This window comes from Sorex fumeus, unplaced genomic scaffold (assembly GCF_029834395.1).
Source record: "Sorex fumeus unplaced genomic scaffold, SorFum_2.1 ptg000051l, whole genome shotgun sequence".
Lineage (NCBI taxonomy): Eukaryota > Metazoa > Chordata > Mammalia > Eulipotyphla > Soricidae > Sorex > Sorex fumeus.
In genome coordinates, this window is record NW_026606108.1 from 29,753,272 (window position 1) to 29,773,174 (window position 19,903).

General features: G+C 37.8%; 1 protein-coding gene across 1 annotated transcript in view; it reads left to right on the plus strand.

The window, feature by feature from the left end:
- The window catches only part of ADAMTS19 (ADAM metallopeptidase with thrombospondin type 1 motif 19), a 248,810-nt gene that overhangs the window by 111,461 nt on the left and 117,446 nt on the right, over positions 1–19,903 (plus strand). Inside the window, exons 9-10 of the mRNA XM_056124756.1 lie at positions 1,980–2,085; positions 19,183–19,323. Coding sequence (XP_055980731.1) covers positions 1,980–2,085; positions 19,183–19,323 — 247 coding nt within the window. The remainder of the gene's footprint in view (positions 1–1,979; positions 2,086–19,182; positions 19,324–19,903) is intronic.

The following is a 19,903-nucleotide window of genomic DNA, read 5'->3' on the forward strand; positions in this document are numbered from 1 at the left end:
AGAAGACCTTTGAATCTGTTAAGACTGAAGCGGTCATCGAAGCCCTTGCCAAACAGGACATTTCAACTCCATACATCAGGATCCTCCATGAGCTATATTATGGATTCACTACCAAGATCTCACCAATCTACAGGGAAGTGATCATTGACGTCAAGAGAGGGGTTCAGCAGGGCGGTACCATTTCACTGAAATTCTTCAGTGCCACCCTTGAGAACATTATGAGATGACTAGAATCAGAAGGAATGGGAGTGATGATAAATGGTCGGCAACTACACCACCTCCTCTTTGATGATAACATTGTTCTAATAACACCAAATATTAGATAAGCTGCACAAATGCTGGCCCACTTCGACCATGAGTGTGGAAAGGTTGGACTCCAGCTGAATCTCACAAAGACAATGTTTATGAGAAACGGTCTCATTCCTGATGTTCCATTCGCTCTCAACGGAACAAACATCTCTGAATGCAACAGTTATGTGTACCTAGGTCGAGACCTCAACATGACGAATGACCTGGTACCTGAGTTGCTCAGGAGGAAGAGAACGGCTTGGAACACCGTCAAGAGCATTGAAGAAATAGCTAAGAGGATGAAGAACCTCTGGCTCCAGGCATATCTCTTCAATTCCACTTTCTTCCTGCATTAACATACACCTCAGAGACTTGGGCCCCACGAAAACAGGATGAGAACGCTATTTGGGTCTCCCAAAGAGGAATCAAAAGAGCTATGCTTGGATTATCATGCTTCACTCAAGTGAGAAAAAGAGCTCGGAGTTCTGACCTCTGTTGACGATCGCGAATCAGGGACGCTGTCTCGTTTGTCAAGGCGTCGAAAATCAGATGGGCTGGATACATAATGCGATTTGGAGATGACCACTGGACTAGAGCCGTTACGAACTGGATTCCACAGGGTGTCAAAAGATAGTGTGGGTGCCCACCTACAAGATGATCAGACTTCTTCGTCAAGACCCGAATGATCAGTTTGAGGCTCTTCGTGTTCCTGGAGCAAGCAGACGCCATTGGGCTACACTAGCACGCAACAGGGATGAATGGAGACATTACTGGCACCCGCTCAAGCAAATCAACGAGTAATGGAATGTCAAGTGATCAAGTGATATGTGCATATGTTTGAAAGAAGAAGCAATGTTTTCTTTTTTTTCTCTCCCTTGTTTTCTCACTTTAAAAGAACACTAGTTCACTACTTACTGCCAAAATTTCCTTCCTTTACCTTCTTTCCCTCCCCCCCCCTTTGGAGTTTGGGAATGAAATCAAGGCCCTGTTCACCTGAGTGTGTGTTCTCACACTGAGTTGCTATCCCTACTGCCTGCTGTCCATTTTGTGTTATATTCATAAGTCTGTGTTTTAGCTCTTGTAAAGTTCATATTTCATTTTGAATTTTACTATTGTTGCTCTACTTGTAGAGGCCACATCCAGTGGTAATCAGGGGCTGAGGCCACTCCCAGTGGACCAGGGCCTCCATTTCCATGCAGTAACATGCAGGGACTGTTATGTAGGGAAGAGGTTACTTTGGTGGTGAGTGCGAGATTTGAATGATGATTTCTCACAAGCCATGGAAAGTGGTGTTTATAAATTCTTTTTTTCAGCATGTCTTCGAGAATAAAATAATTTTACTTAAGGCATAAAATTGCCAAGTAGGAACAGTTTGAGTGACTTATGCAATTGCATGCATGGAACAGTTCAATATTTACATATTTCAGTAGAAAAACTATAAATTTTTATTTTGTCTGCTGATACTATAGTAAGTATTTAAATTTATGGAGGAAGGTATGCCCAGCAGTGCTAAGTTCTTACTCCTGACTCTGTGTTCTGGGATCACGCCTGGCAGCGCTCAGGGACCATATGGGGTACAGGATTGCACCAAAGTTGGCTATGTACAAGGCAAGTGCCCACAGTACTATCACTCCAGCCCCAGCATTTAAATTTTAATTTGTTATATAATGATTGATGTTTGTGTCTTCTAGGTATAGCTTACTTGAGTGGAATGTGTAGTGAAAAGAGAAAATGCATTATTGCAGAGGACAATGGCCTGAATCTTGCATTCACAATTGCTCATGAAATGGGTCACAAGTAAGTACTATTCTGGTATCCTAGCACATTCATATCTGTCACTCGAATTGTTGAATTCAATACATATATTTTGTTTTTCAACTTGTACTTTAAGTTTCTTAAAAAGTAGTGGAATAAAAGAAGTACAGAAGGTCATCTAATTATAAAAATGTCTTCTCAATATTGTAACCTTCCCTGAAATTTTGACTCAGATCATATTGCATCATTATACTCCATATCAGAACAATCATTATGTGGCATGTGCTTGGTTTCATTACAAATTTCCAAGTAATATAAACATTGCAATAGTTGTGACACAATAATGCTATAAATTATTCAAGAGTCCAAAGAAAACAGTATGTATGAATTAAAATATTTCCAGCTTATAATAGTACTTATATTAGTTATTACCTTATACAGAAAGGAATTATTATGTATGATTAATAGTAATGTACTTGATGGGGCCAGAGAGGTAGTATAGGGATTAAGGCACCAGCCTTGCATGCAGTTAATCACTGTTTGGTGCCTGGTACCATATATGGTCCCCTTAAGCACCTCCAGGAGTAATCATTGAGCACCTCCTCATGTGACCGCCTCAGAAAAAAAGTACTTGAAACAGAATTAAACCAAATAACATGTATTATTCACTTTGTCTCAGCATAGTTTGTTTAGTCATTTCATCTACATAATTTAAAGGTCAACAAAAACAAGGATGTAATTTTACAGATAATATTAATAACAGTGACAATAATTAGAACAGCACATGAATAGCACTTCCTATATGCCACATGCACTTCTATGTACTTTATAATCTCCAACATTCTTGAGAGATCATGATTTTAAAGTACCCAGTTAGGGGCTGAAAAGATAGTATAGTTGATAGGGCACTTTCTTGTTTAAAAAAAAGATTAATTTTTATTGAATCACCCTGAGATACACAGTTACAAAGTTTTCATGATTGAGTTTCAGTCAAACAGTGTTCCAATATACATTTTGTGCCACCAATGTCTGAATAGGGCGCTTGCCTTATATGTTGGCAACTTGGGTTCAATCCCTGGCACCCTATGTGATTCCCTAAGCCCTGCCAGTGGTAATCCGTGACCAGGTGTTGACTCCTCCCTCCAGAACCAAACAATAAAAGTATCCAATTATAGGGAGAAAATAGAAAGGATGTAAAAGTTCATTTACCCTCCAGAATTAAAAAAATAGTGCCAGAGAAAAGTTTGAACTCAAGTCATCAAACTCAGGTCACAACATCCTGAAATTCTGCATTAAGATGTTTGCTATCTTGGAGTCTTAGAGTCTCTTCTTAAAGCCAGAAATTTCCTGGACTATGAGTCTGCTTATAGTAGAAATGATAGAAATGTCCTGGGTTAGGGAATCAGTCTTCTCTATAAGCTTCCGTACCTGCTAACAATATCAGCAGTACAATATGAAGTATTTAAATTGGACTGAGATTTGGTAAGGTCCTTACTCAAAGAGGTGATCTTTCTGCAGGCCTTTTTGGTCACTACATATTCATTTGGTAGTGCTCAAGAAGCTGGATCAGTTCCCAGCATTGACAAAAACATTAATTGGACATGAAAAATTGAATTTCCAGACATAGCTATGCTAGGCTCTTAGTCTGGCCTCAGAGCAAAGCAGTGTCTGCCCACAAGGCCATCCTGCCTGGGTCTCATGGGCTTTCTATTCTAAAAGAAAGAATTTATTTATTTATTTATTTATAAATGTATATCTATTTCTTTCAATTCTAAAAGAGCACATTGAGCTCACAGCATCTGTCTTAAGTGCCTGGGCTGGAGATCACTGAGTAAAGCTGAGTTGGCAATGATATTTAAGTGGTAAAAGAAAGCTGAGAAGAAAGAATTCATATATAACATGACACTGTTGGACTGAAAATGAACACTTTCATTCAAATAAACTCAAGGCTCTCCAGTCTTCCAAATAGGACATTATCAATAGTGTTTGTCTTTTACCTGATTTCATGATTGATTTTTAGTGTCACTGCTTTCAGATGTGAAGATATATTGTCCTTTTTCCCTTGTAGGAATTCAGTGTTCAGTGCTCTAGAATATCAAGGAGATTCTAATATTTTTTTAAAAAGATAAATAGATGCAAAAATAATTGTTCTTTAAAGAAAGTGTTCAAGGCAGCTGCCTCCCTCAATATTGTGCTCCAGGAGATAGGATTTAAATTCTGCATTCTAAAGATATTTTAAAAATCTGAACATATTTCAGTTTAATCCTACCAGGAAAAATATTAAGCATATTTGAATGAAACTGGCAGCGAATGATGTTTAGAGATAAAGAAAGGTTATTTCTAAAGTTTTAAGTGAAATTATTCATGATATCATTTCTATTTACTTATTATCAATTTTGCTCATTAGCTGTACATTTCTGATTTGACATACAAGTATATTGTGTACATACATTTTCATGAAACAGATATAAGATGAATAGTAGAAATGTTGGACTGGAGCGATAGCACAGCGATAGGGTGTTTGCCTTGTGCACAGCCAGCCTGGCCAAGCCAGATTTGTTTCCTCCAACCCTCTTGGAGAGCCCAGCAAGCTGCTGAGATTATCTTGCCCGCAGGGCAAAGCCTGGCAAGCTACCCGTGACGTATTCGATATGCCAAACACAGTAACAAGAAATCTCAAAATGGAGACTTTACTGGGCCCTCTCGAGAAAAAAATTGCTGGACAATGGGAAGACAGTAGAAAGATTCAATTTATAACAGTAAAAGTTGTGTTCAATTTATAAGAGTAAAAAGGTGTGATCACAACTCAAGTTACTTTTATTGACATGCAAAAACTTCATTGAAAAGCTACCACTAACTTTATTTTTTTTCCCTTTTTTTCTTTTTTTATTAGTGAAAAACCATGAGGTACAGTTATAGGCTTACAAATTTTGTGCTTGGGTTTCAGTTATACAATGATCAAGTGCCCATCCCTCCACCAGTGCCCGTCATCCATCCCCATGGGTCCCAGCATCCCGACCCCCACCCTCATCCCCCCCCCCCCCCCCGTCCCATCCTGCCTCTGTGGCAGGGTATTCCCCCTTGTTCTCTCTCTCTTCTTTTGGGTACTGTGTTTTGCAAGAGAGGCTTTGAGTGGCAATCATGTTTGGTCTATCGACTACTTTTAGCATGCTTCTCCCACCCTGGGAGGACCCTGACAGCACCCTTCATTTGGTACTCTCTTCTCTATCTGAGCTTCCTTTTCACCTAGAGCCTGTGGCTGGCCTTCTATTCATGGAGCAAAATTCCTGGTACTAATCTCAGCCATTCCTGGGTGTTACTCTCCCTTTTTGTTGCTTTATGTTCCCCAGATGAATGCAATCTTTCTGTGTCTATCCCGCTCTTTCTGACTCATTTCGCTTAACATGATACTTTCCATGTAGTACCACTTGTATGTAAATTTCATAACTTCATCTTTTCTAACAGCTACATAGTACTCCATTGTGTAAATGTACCAAAGTTTCTTTAACCAGTCATCTGTTCTTGGGCACTCAGGTTTTTTCCAGATTCTGGCTATTGTAAAGAGTGCTGCAATGAACAAACAATTGCAGATGTCACTTCGACTATACCTTTTTGCCTCTCTGGGATATATTCCCAGGAGTGCTATAGCTGGGTCAAATGGCAGATCAAATTCTAATTTTTTGAGAGTCGTCCATACTGTTTTCCAAAAGGGTTGGACCAGCCGGCATTCCCACCAGCAGTGAAGGAGGGTCCCTTTCTCGCCACATCCGCGCCAGCACCTGTTGGAAAAGCTACCACTAACTTTAGGGCTGAAGATATAGAACAGATGTTAAGGCATTTACTTTTCATGCACGTGACCCTAATTTGGTTCCTTGTCCATCCATGGCATCACGTGGCCTCCATCCATCCATGGCTAGCCTGGCCGTGGTGACCCTGAATGTCAACAACCAAGCACCACTGGCTGTGACCAGTTGATAAAAAGGGAACTGGAAGGGCTGGATTGATAGCACAGTGGGTAGGGCATTTGCCTTGCACACAGCCAACCTGGGTTCAATTCCCAGAATCCCATATGGTCCCCTAAGCACCACCAGGAATAATTCTTGAGTGCAGAGCCAGGAGTAATCCCTGAGCATCGCTGGGTGTGACCCAAAAAGCAAAAAAAATAAAAGGGGGGAGGGACTGGAGTTATAGTACAGCAGGTAGGGCTCTTGCCTTGCACATGGCCAACCTGGGTTTGATCCCGGTATCCCATAAGTTCCCTGGAACACCACCAGGAGTGATTTCTGAGTGCAGAGCCAGGAGTGTAGTAACCCTGAGCATCTCTGGGTGTGGCCTCAAAACCAAAAAAAAAAAAAAGGAAAAGATGTGAATTATGTCTGTTTCATTCCTATTGTAGTCTAAAATGTAGGATAAAAAGGTGTGATCACAACTCGAGTTACTTTTATTGACATGCAAAGACTTCATTGAAAAGCCACAACTAACTGCTTCAATAGAAAACTAAGTGAGATAATTGTAAGGAAAGGCCACTTCAGCTTTATGGAGCAGAAACATTGGTTTATGACCAGGAACTTAGGTTGGAAGGACTAAAATAGTAGTAAAATATTATTTTATTTGACTTTTATAGAGTTTTACCCAAAATCAATAGAGCTGTGCCAGAGGGATGTGTAATGCTTGATGGATTAAAGCCAGAACATGATATATGTTGAACTACTTAGCTGCTAAAAATTCTCCATTTCAGTAAGCATTATTTGTTGCAAAAGTAAAGATGAATGTTTCTGATGCAAAGGACACTAGCATGAGATTAATGGTTTTTATAAAAGTAAACAGGACTAAGTTAATATAAATAATGTCTATCATCCAGTGCAAGGTATAAAGCACAATGGAAAAAATGTATGGGGCAGGGCCAGAGAGATAATACAGCAGGTAGGGCATTTTCTTTGCACTTGATTGACCTGGGGCTGACCCAGATTCAATTCCTGACAACCCTGGTCCCCCAAGCATATCAGGAGTAATTCCTGAACACAGAATCAGGAATAAGTTCTGTACACCCCTGGGTGTGGCCTCCAAACCAAACCAAACAAAAAAAATGTAAGGGGAAGAAATTTTTCAAAAGATAGATGTTCATATATGAAAATAAGGCAAATTTTAATGGAATGTATATCTATAAATTCTATTTATACAGTAGTTAAATTGACAAAATATATGTCTACTTATTGGTACATATAGACTTAGAGATAGATAACTATAATCAATAGTTAAGGTAAAGCTGTTCCAGCAGAAAACTGTTTTCCTTTTGAACTTCTTTCTTTCCTTCTTTTTTCTACTTTCTTGTTATTACTTGCTTGAATATATTTCCTAAAAAAACAGAGAATAAATCAAATAATTCCATAACCCACATTTTAAGAATGGCAAACTTTTATCACTTAAACTTTTCCATTTCATTTCCATTACCTTTGTAATCACAGCAGAAATACCTTTGTAATGAAATGGTTCTAAACTGATTTGAGGTGAGTTGTTAAGTTTATTGTCTTGAATTTATTTGTAGAAATTCACAGAGCACCAATGGATATAGCAGGAAAAATCAATGTGGGCCACCACATATGAAAAGACTCTGGGGGTGAGATTATGAGTAATTGATGAGAACAAAAAACTTCTTGTTTCACTTTTGCACAGGAAACTCAAATAATGTCAACAAAATGTATTGAATTTTTCCCCTGGAGAATTACTCTTTTCAAAAAAAGCCTCATATGAAATTGTGTACAAGAGTCTGTAAGAATCTGTAGCAAGAAAGAGGAAATAGTTATTATATCAAGGTTTATAATTCTCTTCAAAAACTATTTTTCTTTCTAAACAATGCATGAGGGGAGTGATTATTTTTCTTGGAGTCTGTAGTTTTAACAATGGAATGTTTCTATTACTCTTAAGTGTTTTCATACTCATTAAATAAAAATGGAGTCTTCGTTAACTTACTCTGAAAGCAATGACTTCATTTAAAAATATTGGGACCATACCCAGTGTTACTCAGGTGCTGCTCCTGGCATCATGTTACTGTGGGTTACTTCCAGTGGTACTTGGGGAAACGATGTGGGTACTTATTTGCAAACCCCAACCTCCCATATGCAAAGCATATACTCCCAGCCCTTTAAAGCTATATCTACATCACCATTTTTTTTAATTAAAAAAAAAACCTTAGGAAATTGTTCAGAAATTTAACAGGATTTGTTGATTTTGTAACAAATCAACATGTTTCGGTATGTTTTATATACTTATATGGTCTTATGAAAGTTTTTTGAAATAAGAGATTTTACTTTGATTTCAAGCTCTAATTGATTGTTAACATAGTAACTGGGGTTAGAGTACCATGTTTAGGAAGGATGTCTCCAAGATAACCCCCAGGTTCTAGGACTCGCAAAATTCAATAAAGCTTTTTGACTCACAATTTTACTTCATTACTGTGAAAGGACAGATTGCAATCAATGGGAAAAAGGTGCTAAGAGTGAGAGCAGGTTCCCGGCAATACCACTGCCTTCTCCCCATAAAATTCAGAAGAAACAATATTGTAACCAGAGAATACCTGACTTGAGCATTGGTATCTAGGGTTTTTGCTGGAACTTGATTAAGTAGACATGGTAGTACCCATGGCACACCTTCAGGCTCTCCCCTTGTGCAGATAAAGCCACCCACAGTCCACTGCCATAAATACATTATTGGCATAAACAGTCTGGCATGTGCCAGGGCCCCTAGTAAACAAATATTCTTATCAGACAGGGTATCTGAAGTTATGTCCTAGAATTCAGACAAGGTTCAAACCTTTATTTAGGAACATGCATTCCTGAAAACACCAAAACTTGCAGCGTTAACTCCTCACACAACAAATTCCATGTATTTTTGAATTCTCAAAAGTTTCATGCTGAAAGTAGTAGAACAAATATGATTGCCACTCAATGCCTCTTTTGCAAACCACAACACTCAAAAGGAGAGAGAGAACAGAGGGGAATGCCCTGCCACAGAGGCATGGTGGGATAAGGGGAGTGGGGGGTGGGAGGGATATTGGGATCTGTGGTGGTGGGAAATGGGCATTGGTAGAGGGATGGGTATCTGATCATTGTATAATTGAAACCCAAGCACAAAATTTGTAAGTCTACAACTGTTCCTCATGGTGTCTCACTAATAAAAAAAAATTTCATTATTATCAGGTGCTAGAGGCCCTCTAATAAAAATAATATCAGGGACATAAAAATATTTAAAGATGATTTTTAGTAACATAATCCTGGAGATTTGCTCAAGCGGGCCCAGTGACATTGTGAGATTTGTTACTGTGTTTGGCATATCAACTATGTCATGGGTAGCTTGCCAGGCTTTGCTGGAGTGATAGTACAGTGGGTAAGGCATTTGTCTTGCACATGGCTGACACAGTCGGCCCAGGTTTGATTCCTCCACCCTTCTCGGAGAGCCTGCAAGCTACCAAGAGTATCTCACCCACATGGCAAAGCCTCCAAGCTACCCGTGATGTATTCAATATGCCAAACACAGTAGCAACAAGTCTTACAATGGAGGCATTACTGGGCCCGCTCGAGCTAATTGATGAACAACAGGAGGACAGTGCTACAGTGCTACAATCCTGGAGATATTTTTGTGACTTTGCTAAAGTTGGAGATAGAATGAGTAGCAAAACTGTGCCCTGGCTTAACACTTTGAGCTTCTGCTCCCATATGAAGAGACGGAAGGCAAAAATATTTTTGAGATAATGATTGCCAAAGCTCACACAGCTTATAAGAGATTCAATGGATGTTCAAAGCCAACTGTGTCCAAATCCAAAGCCCATGTTATTAATTTCTGTGCTGTGCTTGAAACATTGAAGGGGACTTTTATCCAACTTAGTTTTTGATTTTTAACTCGGCTTACTTCTGAGTTGCCTCTCACTACCTGCTCTGTTCAGCCACACATCATGTTTCACTGTGGTGCTTATAGTAGTTTCCCATTTTTGTTTAAAGTTACTTTCTTCTTCCACTAGAAGTAGATTTAATAGGTTTTAAGTGCCAAAAAGTAGTGAAGCATGCCTATTTTTGATTATCATGAGATTCCTAATATATTTGCTTGTGCTCATTAAATAATTAACATTCTAAAATTACTGTTAATTTTGTTTTTATTTATTTTTTGTGGGGATGGAGTGTTCAGGAGGGGTGGGGGAAGGTTTTCATTGTTCCTTACCAACCAGCTACAGTTCTGTTCGGTGCAAGAACCTGAAGATTTGGTGCTGCTCAGGAACTGTGGTGCTGGGGATTACCCTGCTACCTTGGCGACACTCCAGGGCTTCAAGAGTTGTTGCTCATGATGCCCTGGGGACCATGTGGTATCAGGGATTTAACTGGAGTTAGCCATGTGCAGGCTGTGCTTCTCAGGCCCTGTACTATCTTTCCAGCCCCTGGAATATTTTCATATAGTACTTTCTTAATAAAGTATGTCTGTGCATAGAATATCCATTAAAACTTGTTAGAAAAGTTATGATGTGTTGTATTTAAATTAAATTTTGAGGTCTATGGAATTTTAATAAATTACCAGGTAAATTTATATAATTAAGATAATATACATCTTCATACTGTTTTAGAAACAATATTGATAATTTTTTTTGTTTGGGGGCCACATTCTGGTGCTTAGGATTCCCTCTCCATTGGACTTGGGGAACCCTACATTGCTGATCATCCTGCATACCAAGCATGTGTTACCACCCATTGAGCTATCTCTCTGGCTCTCACAATGTTTTAAAAAATTTTCTTGTTTTAGTTTTAGGATCACACATGCCATTGGTCAGTGCTTACTCCTGGCTCTGTCCTCAGAAATTACTCCTGGTTGCTTGAGGTACCATATGTGGTACCAGGAATCAAACCAGGGTCAGCAGCATGCAAGGCAAGCATCTTCCCTCCTGTCTTAGGTCTCTAGCCTCCTTTTTGTAAAAAAAGAAAAAAAAAGTACCAAAGACCACATAGAGTGATACATAATTCCATTGTGCTCTTTAGGAAATGATTCTTTATACTCTAGAATAGCTCACTTTGAGATCTTCCTATCACAGCAAATGGAAACTTTGACCTTCAAGTTGTTCAGTCAAAAATCATGAGTTATTCTTGAGTTCTCATCTCTTCTCATTATGTACATTCAGTCATTGTTCACAATACCGTCATAATATATCCAGAATTTTATTAATTCTCAGTAATTTTGCTACCATTCTGGAGCAAGTCACCCTCATTTCTCATTTGGATTATTCTAGGAATCTCCTCAAGATTATCATTTCTACTTCATTTTTTATCTAGTCTGTTTTCAACCTAGATCAGGAGACTTTTAAAACAAAGTTAATTTTTTGGGATATTTGCTTGAGCAATGAGCTTCCTGTTTCACTGGTGAAATGCCCTGCCCTTATAGTATCCACAGGACCCTATCATGGTAGCCTCATTTTCTGCTCCCTACTAGTCTCTGTCTTACTAAAAGGTGTCTGGTTGTGTCCTTCTGTCTCTTTTCTATAACTCAGATACATAAAGCAAACACTCTCCAGGCTCCATCCTCGCTTTTCATTCACCTTGAGTGTTCTCCAGATGATGTTCTTCATTTCTCTTTAGGTCTCTACTGAATTAGCACCTTTTCAGTGATGCCTTATTGATCACATTTCTTAAGTATGTAAGCATAACTTCATTTCAGCTTATTTCCTTTGGTTCTCCTGGTATTCTCCATAAAAAATTTGAAAATTCTGTCTCTCATCTATCTAGATATTTATGTATCTCTCTCTATCTATCTATCTATCTATCTATCTATCTATCTATCTATCTAAGAATTCTTGACTCCTTAGTTCAGTGTTATAGTCCCAGTACTAGAACTATTTGATGGAATACCTGAAAAATTGTACATACTGAAGAATATATTTATCAAATGAAGATTAACTTTCTAAAAGCATAGAGTAGAAAAACCTCCCGAACTCTGTAGAAGAACTGCAGAGATTTCAGTGACTGTTTCATAAGAATGAGTAATATGTTCTTCTTGAAATTCGTTTCATATCTGATTAGTAATTTGGAATTTCATTTGAAAATTCAACTTTAAAAGTCACATTAAGATGTGGAATAGAGTTGAAGAGACAGTGGAATATCCCAGTCTCCATTCAAATACTAAACATCCTCTGAAGGGATTTTTACAAATGATACAACGAAGGTTATTGTAGACCTGAGAAATTTACATCTTATTAGAATGAGGAATTTATAATGAGAAATTTCTACACACTAGGTAGAAGGGATCTGTTTACATAAATACATTGGGATTTCTCTTTAAGACAACAAAGTGTTGATATTGAATGAAGGAATCAAGGATTTGATGCATTCTGGTAGATGGAAGCCAAAGTCCTTTCTTATAATCTGGCAATAAGAAAGTACTGTTCAGTCTATTAAAACACACCAGATTCTTTCAAAGTATGGCTGAATATTTTTTAATTCTATGTCTAAATAGGTTTCAAAAAACTAATATGCAGATGTATTTTTCTGCTCACAATAAAGTTAAGCAACTAATGACAAAATGAAAGCAAATACTTAAAAACTTTACAAGTTTACTTTTGCAAAGGCCCTAGAAGATCAAAGAAGCAATCACCAGGGAAACTAAAATATTCTCACGTTTAAGCAATAATAAATAATCTATTTAGGAAATTTTTAGCATGCAAATAAATCAGGACTTAAAGGCAAATCAGTGATCTTATGGACACACATAACATTAGATGATAGCATTGACATTTCAATTTAAGTAGCTGGAAAAAAGAAACACCATCCTTTGCTAAAGTTAGAAATGACTCGATGGGCAAGTAGCAGATAAAGGGCACATTTCTAGGGATACAAGGGATACAGCTCAATTTTTTCTCCTTCCAGCTTCTTACAGAATGTGCTTTGAGCAACTTAGTGAATGTCTATAGTAATTACCATCATCTCTAAATTCTGAATAATTTTTCCTTTCAAGCTTTATTGTTAGATTGGTGATGCTCTCATTGCATGACCCAATGGTTGACACCTAATACAGTACAAATGACTCATAGTCATCACTGGAAGTGATAGAATTATTTTTAATGCTTTCATTTGAAAAGGGAATAAAAAAAAGCTTTCAGATTTGGTGGCCACATATCTCTCTTCATTCAGAGTGATTTCATTTTCTTCAGCGTTCTTGCTAGATTTGGTGGGAACTTTTCTTATCATGGAGATTGTTGAAGACCACTGATATAGTTTTTGTATTCGATATTTTATTGAGACAGTGATACCAGTTAGAGTCATAGGCAGTTTGTCCAAGTTAATAATCCTAAAGGGACAGATGTGGCAGCCCTCCCACACCAGATTCTCTCCAAATGTAGGTTTGGATGTCATAGTGAGTAGGTGGAAAAAGGGAAAAAATCACCCAGCTAACAAATGGCCTTGCAAGTTTTGGCTTTCTGTTTGCCTTGTTGTAACATATCTTGGCAAAAGTCTGTCTGGAGTAAGGCAGGCAAATTTTCTATAGACTTTTCAGACTTAGAGTTTTCCTAAGTCAGCAAGAAGACACATTAATTTCAGGCTTCTATCGACTTACAATATGTAGCTTGCCTATAATTCTATAGCAATAGATGTTTGCTTTTATTTAATAAGGCATTGAAGTAAGGAAGTTAAACAGAAAAAAAGGTAATTCATGTTTTCTGAATCTTTAACTTCTGGTTAGTGACAATTGGTATATTTAATCTCACCGGAATAAGAGGTTTCAGGGGCCATCTGTCAGTGTCTGCAGAAACTGTGGAACGTTAGACATACATGCTAGATTTTATTGGAGTTCGCTGCAGATGAAAAGAGTCTTAAAATTTCTAACACTATAGATAACTGGGAAAAACTTTTTGAGTGAAGCAAACTATGCAAAATGGTAATATGGCAGGGCTGGAAATATAGTACAGAGGGTGGGGTTCAATCCTCAGCATTCTATATGATTCCTTGAGCACAGAATGAGCCCTGTCCACAAAAAAGTAAAATAAATTAGCTGATCTAATAAAAATTGAAAAGTATTTAATCCCAGATCGTTCAAAAAGAGGATAAAAAGTTTCAGATTTTATCCTGTAGATCACACAGAATTTTGAGAGTGGAACCACCAGGAATAAGTGATAAAATGTGGTTTCTCAGACTATGCTAAGTTTTACCTTGTTGCTATCATTATGCTTTTGATTCTGATGCATACATGGATTCATTGGCCATACCTTCAATGTCCTAGCTTGCCATGGGAAATTAAATAATTTTGCCTAGGAAGCTAACCTTTTTTGTGTGAGCATCTTAATAAGAAATCAGAGTGCTTAAAGCATGATTTCATAAGGCAAATAGTCAAAAGGTTTGATCCCAGAAATGCATTTTTCCCAGCACTGCTGGATGTGGCTCCTATAAACAAAAAATTAAGAATAGGCATTCAGTCAGTTTGGCTTTGTAAAAATCCAGGAGTGAAGAAAAGCTGTTAATTTTGATTAACTGAGAAGTGAAAGAAAGGAAAGACTTGGTGGGAGAGTGTAAGGAATAGCATCTGCAGGAGTCCAGCATCCATTAGCTAGACGGAGCAAGGAGAGTGTATTCCATCCCCAGTAGGTAATAAGCTCTGTGGTAACAACTGCATTCAACTCATTTTGTGACCACAGCTCAAGTATTGGTTGGAAAGCTGCTCAGTCCATTCTATGATGCGCAGTAAAGAGAAAGAAATCTATTTTATCTATGATTAATTTCCTTTTTTAAAAAATAAATGAGGTAATGTGGTTTTTGGCAGATTCCATTTTTTTTTGAAACAGATATTTGCAATGCTATGTCACCATCCCTACCACTAGTGTCTGGCTTAATTTCTAATTTTATTTATTAATTTCATTATTATTATTGAGATATCCTAGCAGTGCTCAGTAAGCCTAGCAGCCCTGCCAGTGATTCTCAGTCAACTGTGCCAGTGGTTTAGTGCAAGGGCCTAAGGATGTGATGCTGTTCATGTCCTGTAGTTCCAGGGAGCCCCTGGGCATCCTAGTGGTGCTGGGAGCTTCCAGGGCCACACCTTGCAGTGCTCAGGGAATCACGCATTGAGCAAGTGCATGTTAGGCATAGGCTCTAACTGCTATTCTTCCTGGATAAAAACTTTAAATATTTTTTTTTACCTCATTGCTGACTTGCTTTGCATTGCCTTTTGACTTCCTAACAGAAGAACCTATCTAGTCATTCTCTGCAAACTGAAATGATGTCAGTGGTGTGGACCATAAAAAAGTAATGAAAGTTGGGGAGATAATTCAAATGACTGTGAGGTCAAACATTGCATGCGAGAGACATGTACAATCCTTAGCATTCATTGATCCCCTGAGCTCTGTCCAGTGTGCCCTCAAAATAAACACCACCGGAGGCACCAAAAACCTCTCATGTGTGTTAATGACAGACTTTTCCCTATGAGCACAGACCATGAGGCAATCAAATCACATGATATCAGACAGCATCTCTGGATTGTGTTAAATTATCATTCTGTAGACACATACTCCACTTCAATTAGACATTGTGATCATTTCTTTTCAAAAATTAATTTTTCATAGAATATGTGGCTTCTAGTGAGAAATAATGAGTCATAAAATGGTTAAATAAATCCTGCACCAAAAAAGTGTGCTCTTTTCAAGTATTATGGTTTACAAATCTGTGCTTTTTTCAAATCATTCCTCAAATGTGAGTGCATTTATAAATGTTCTCTTCTAACTCTTTTAACATCAAAAAGGACCATCTTCGAAATCCAACTCTTGCTCCAGCTTTCCGCAGGATATCACAAAACTTCCTGGCAGGGAGTTTTAAACAAGTTGAGAAGTTTTATATGATAAAAATATTTTTTCAGTTGACTTGACAACCATGTACAATGTTAGTGGAGAGTTTATTTGCCCAAGGCTCTTTGTCAAAATGAATTTAAACAGATTATTAAAATGCTGCTTTATTTTAGTGAGAGGAGAGATGTTGCTAATGTCATTAAGAATGTGTTCTGTGCAAGATTTGTGACTTGGTACACACTATGCATGCAATATATCTATTTCTCCTAATAGAGAGGAGACGTCTACAATTATTCAGAAAACAACTAATTAAAATTAGTTGTGGAAAGCTTTGTCCAGAAAAAAAAGCACTGTGGTTTTGTGGTTTTAGAGGCTATTTGTCTGATATCAGAAGGCCTGGCTCTATGTCACAGCTCTGCTATTTCCTTCTATATTTTCCTCATCTGTAAAATAGAAATTATGATAATAGAAACATGATGGAGACATTGGGAGGACAAATGATATCATCCTTATAAATGATTAATATAGTGACTGGCACAGATAAAAGTTCTAAATTAATTATTTTATTTTAAATCTGTAGAATCAGGACCAAGCATCATCTCCTGATAAATTTAGATGTGCCATTGAAAAAAAAAAAGGAAAGGGGAAAAAAAAAGCCTTGGCCCAGTTTAATGATTCTGTTTCCAATTCCACAATAGTAAACAATACTTGAATCACCAGATCTCTCCATGATTGTAGCAAATTACTTACATGAGAATTAGGATCTCAGAAGGAGCGATAACCATTTATCTCTAATTTGGCAGTAATCTGCCCAATGTAGAAAATGACATTATACTACCTTGAGGGAATGTCCAAATTGCTAACTTGTACAAGGAGTTGTGTTGCTTTTCTCAAATGATTTTATTATTTAGGAGGTCTCACTGGTTTTAAAAAAAGACCAGGTGTCTCTTAGAAATAATAACATTTGTGCATGGATTGAAATATGGCAGGCCACAAATAAAAGAATTGAGCATGTTTCACAGGACAAGTCTCTTGATCTAACAAAGTTACCAACAGATGTGCTCTAACCAGGTGGAGGTGAGATAGTGCTGTAGGCAGAGCCAGGGTGAGAACTGCAAAGCTGTAGCTGAAATGCTAGAGAGAAACTTGCAGATTGGAGGTCTCTCAATCTGCGAATTGGCACCATAATTATAATTTCTAGTTTAACATCCAATCATTTTTATTATTATTTATATTTTCCCCCAGGCTGGAGCAATAGCAATAGCAGTTAGGGCATTTGCCTTGCATGCAGCCAACATGGCCGACCCGAGTTTGATTCCTTAGCCCCTCTCAGAGAGCCTGGCAAGCTACCGAGAGTATCTCGCCCGCAGGGCAAAGCCTGGCAAACTACCCATGACATATTTGATATGCCAAAAACAGTAACAACAAGTCTCACAATTTGTTGTGAGAAGTTACTAGTGCCTGCTGGAGCAAATCGATGAACAATGGGAGGACAGTGTTACAGTGCATATTTTTCCCTTAGGATAGCATTTTCATCAAATCTCTTTTAAAGGTCTTTCAAATCTCTTTGATGACCTTTAATGATGTTTATATCTTTCTGAATTTTTTACTGCCCCCACAAAAAAGGAGAAATTATGGGCTCCCACAAAATTTCAAGAATGGCACTAGCACTTTGCATCTTCATGTAATCGTCACAGATCATCAGTTGGGAAAAAATATGTTTAAAATGGGAAAATTAAGATACATTTTAAATTTTTATTATCTGACTTTCCTCTGCTATTTCTCCAGCCTGCTGGACTGGAGCTATAGCACAGTGGTAGGGCATTTGTCTTGCGCGCAGCTCGCCTGGCTGAGCCAGTTTCGATTCCTCCACGCCTCTCGGAGAGCCCGGGAAGCTACCAAGAGTATCTCGCCCATATGGCAAAGCCTGCACGGCAAAGCCTGGCAAGCTACTCAAGATGTATTCAATATGCCAAACACAGAAACAACAAGTCTCACAATGGAGACGTTACTGGGCCTGCTGGAGCAAATCGATGAATAACGGTAGGACCATGACTGTGACTTTCCTCTGGTCATATGAGTGGGGAAAGGCAAAGGCCATTTCCCAAATGGTCTGACCAAAAACCTTTTACTCCCATTCCCTGTAAGGAAAAACTGGCCCTCAAATTACCCCTTATCTGTTGTCTTTTCCCCCTTTATCTCAAAAGGAATAAAGATTTATCTTCTGATTTTCTGTCACTTATCACAATAGAGTGTGTGTGTCTGTGTGTGTGTGTGTGTCTGTATATGTGTGTAAAACCCTATATGAAATCATTAGTCTGAGATAGAAGAAAAATATGATTTCTGTCTTGTTGAACTTTTCTAACTCCAGAAGTGAGAAATGATACCAGTAATGGATTTTAATTATATTTCTACCACAGCTTAGCAAAAATATTTAATTTTTTTTTGGTGGAGGGCATACTCAGTGGTGCCCAGGACTTACTCCTGGATCTGTGCTCAATTATTACTCTTTCAGGTGGGGCTTTGAGGATGATATATGTGACAGTGATCAAATCTGGTCTGCAACATGCAAGGCAAAAAAGCCTTACCTGCTCTACTATCTCTCTGACTCCCATAAATCATTTTTCTATCTTAATTTATTCTGTCTGTAATAATTTATTTTTAAGATAGATGAAATATGTTGATTTCAATTCAAACTTGTATTTATCTTAATGAAAATGTAGTTTAATACTCCTGATATTTTAAAATTTTCAAGAAAATATAAGTAGTCTAGTTGTGATTTATCTCCTTCTGTAACAAGTTTGTTAGTTTTAAAATACAATGTAGACATATTTGCGTTTTCAGAAGGTTCAAGGAGTATAAACCAACACAGTAGATACTAAGATAAGGATGTTAGTAACATCATTGTGAGACGTAACAATTATCACACAAGTTTTGGTAATCATAGTAGGAGTGTAATAGTCTTAAGTGGATTCAAATTTGTGTTAGTAAAAGATCTCCAGACAAGAGCAAGTGTCGTTGAATGCATATTACTATCTTTAAGTGTTCTACATAGATAAAATATACCTGTATGTTGCCAAAATGGAGATGATATTTATACAGGTGGCAGAAACGTGCCATTTTCTAAATTGACTGGGAAACTGACTCACTAAATAAAATTTATCTTTAGTGTGAACAACTTAGATTTTAAATATAGTCTGAAGTCTACTTTTATTTTTACCTGTAAAATTTCTCTTCTGTGATTTTAAGATATTTCACTGTTGTTTAATTGTGGTCATGAAAAATTTAAAAGATGGTATTTACTTGACATAATTTTAACTTTCAATTATGCTCCAAATCAGCATGGGCATTAATCATGACAATGACCACCCATCCTGTGCTGATGGTCTGCACATCATGTCTGGTGAGTGGATCAAAGGACAAAACCTCGGTGATGTTTCCTGGTCCCGGTGTAGCAAGGAAGATTTGGAAAGATTTCTCAGGTACTGGGGCCACCTCACTTCTGCTGCTGCTGGTGAAAGTTTGTGTGCCTGCTTTCTGGTCAGCTGGGAGGGCAGATGGCTGAGAGCACCAGTTTAAGAATCAAGGCGAGTGTTTGCAGTCCTGATCCCTACCCTGACTCATGGTGTGGATAGAGTCATATTATTTAACCTAACTTCTGACTTTCTGATAAAAGAATGGGCAGGTTGGTTGGTGAGGTTGAAAAATTATACTGATTTTAAAAAATCCATTCATTGGTGGTGGAGAATGGGCACTGGTAGAGGGATGGGTACTCGATCATTGTATAACTGAAACCCAAGCACAAAACTTTGTAAGTGTACAGCTGTACCCCATGGTGTTTCACTAATAAACATTTTTTTTAAAAAAAGCATTTCCAGAAAAAAAATCCATTCAAAGCATAGTATAAACTACACAATGGAATGTTATACAGCTGTTAGAAAGAATGAAGTCATGAAATTTGCTTATAACTGAATTGTCATGGTAAGAAACATTGTTGAGAGAAACTGCATTTATTTGAGAGGTATGTGTGTGTGTGTGTGTGTGAGAGAGAGAGAGAGAGAG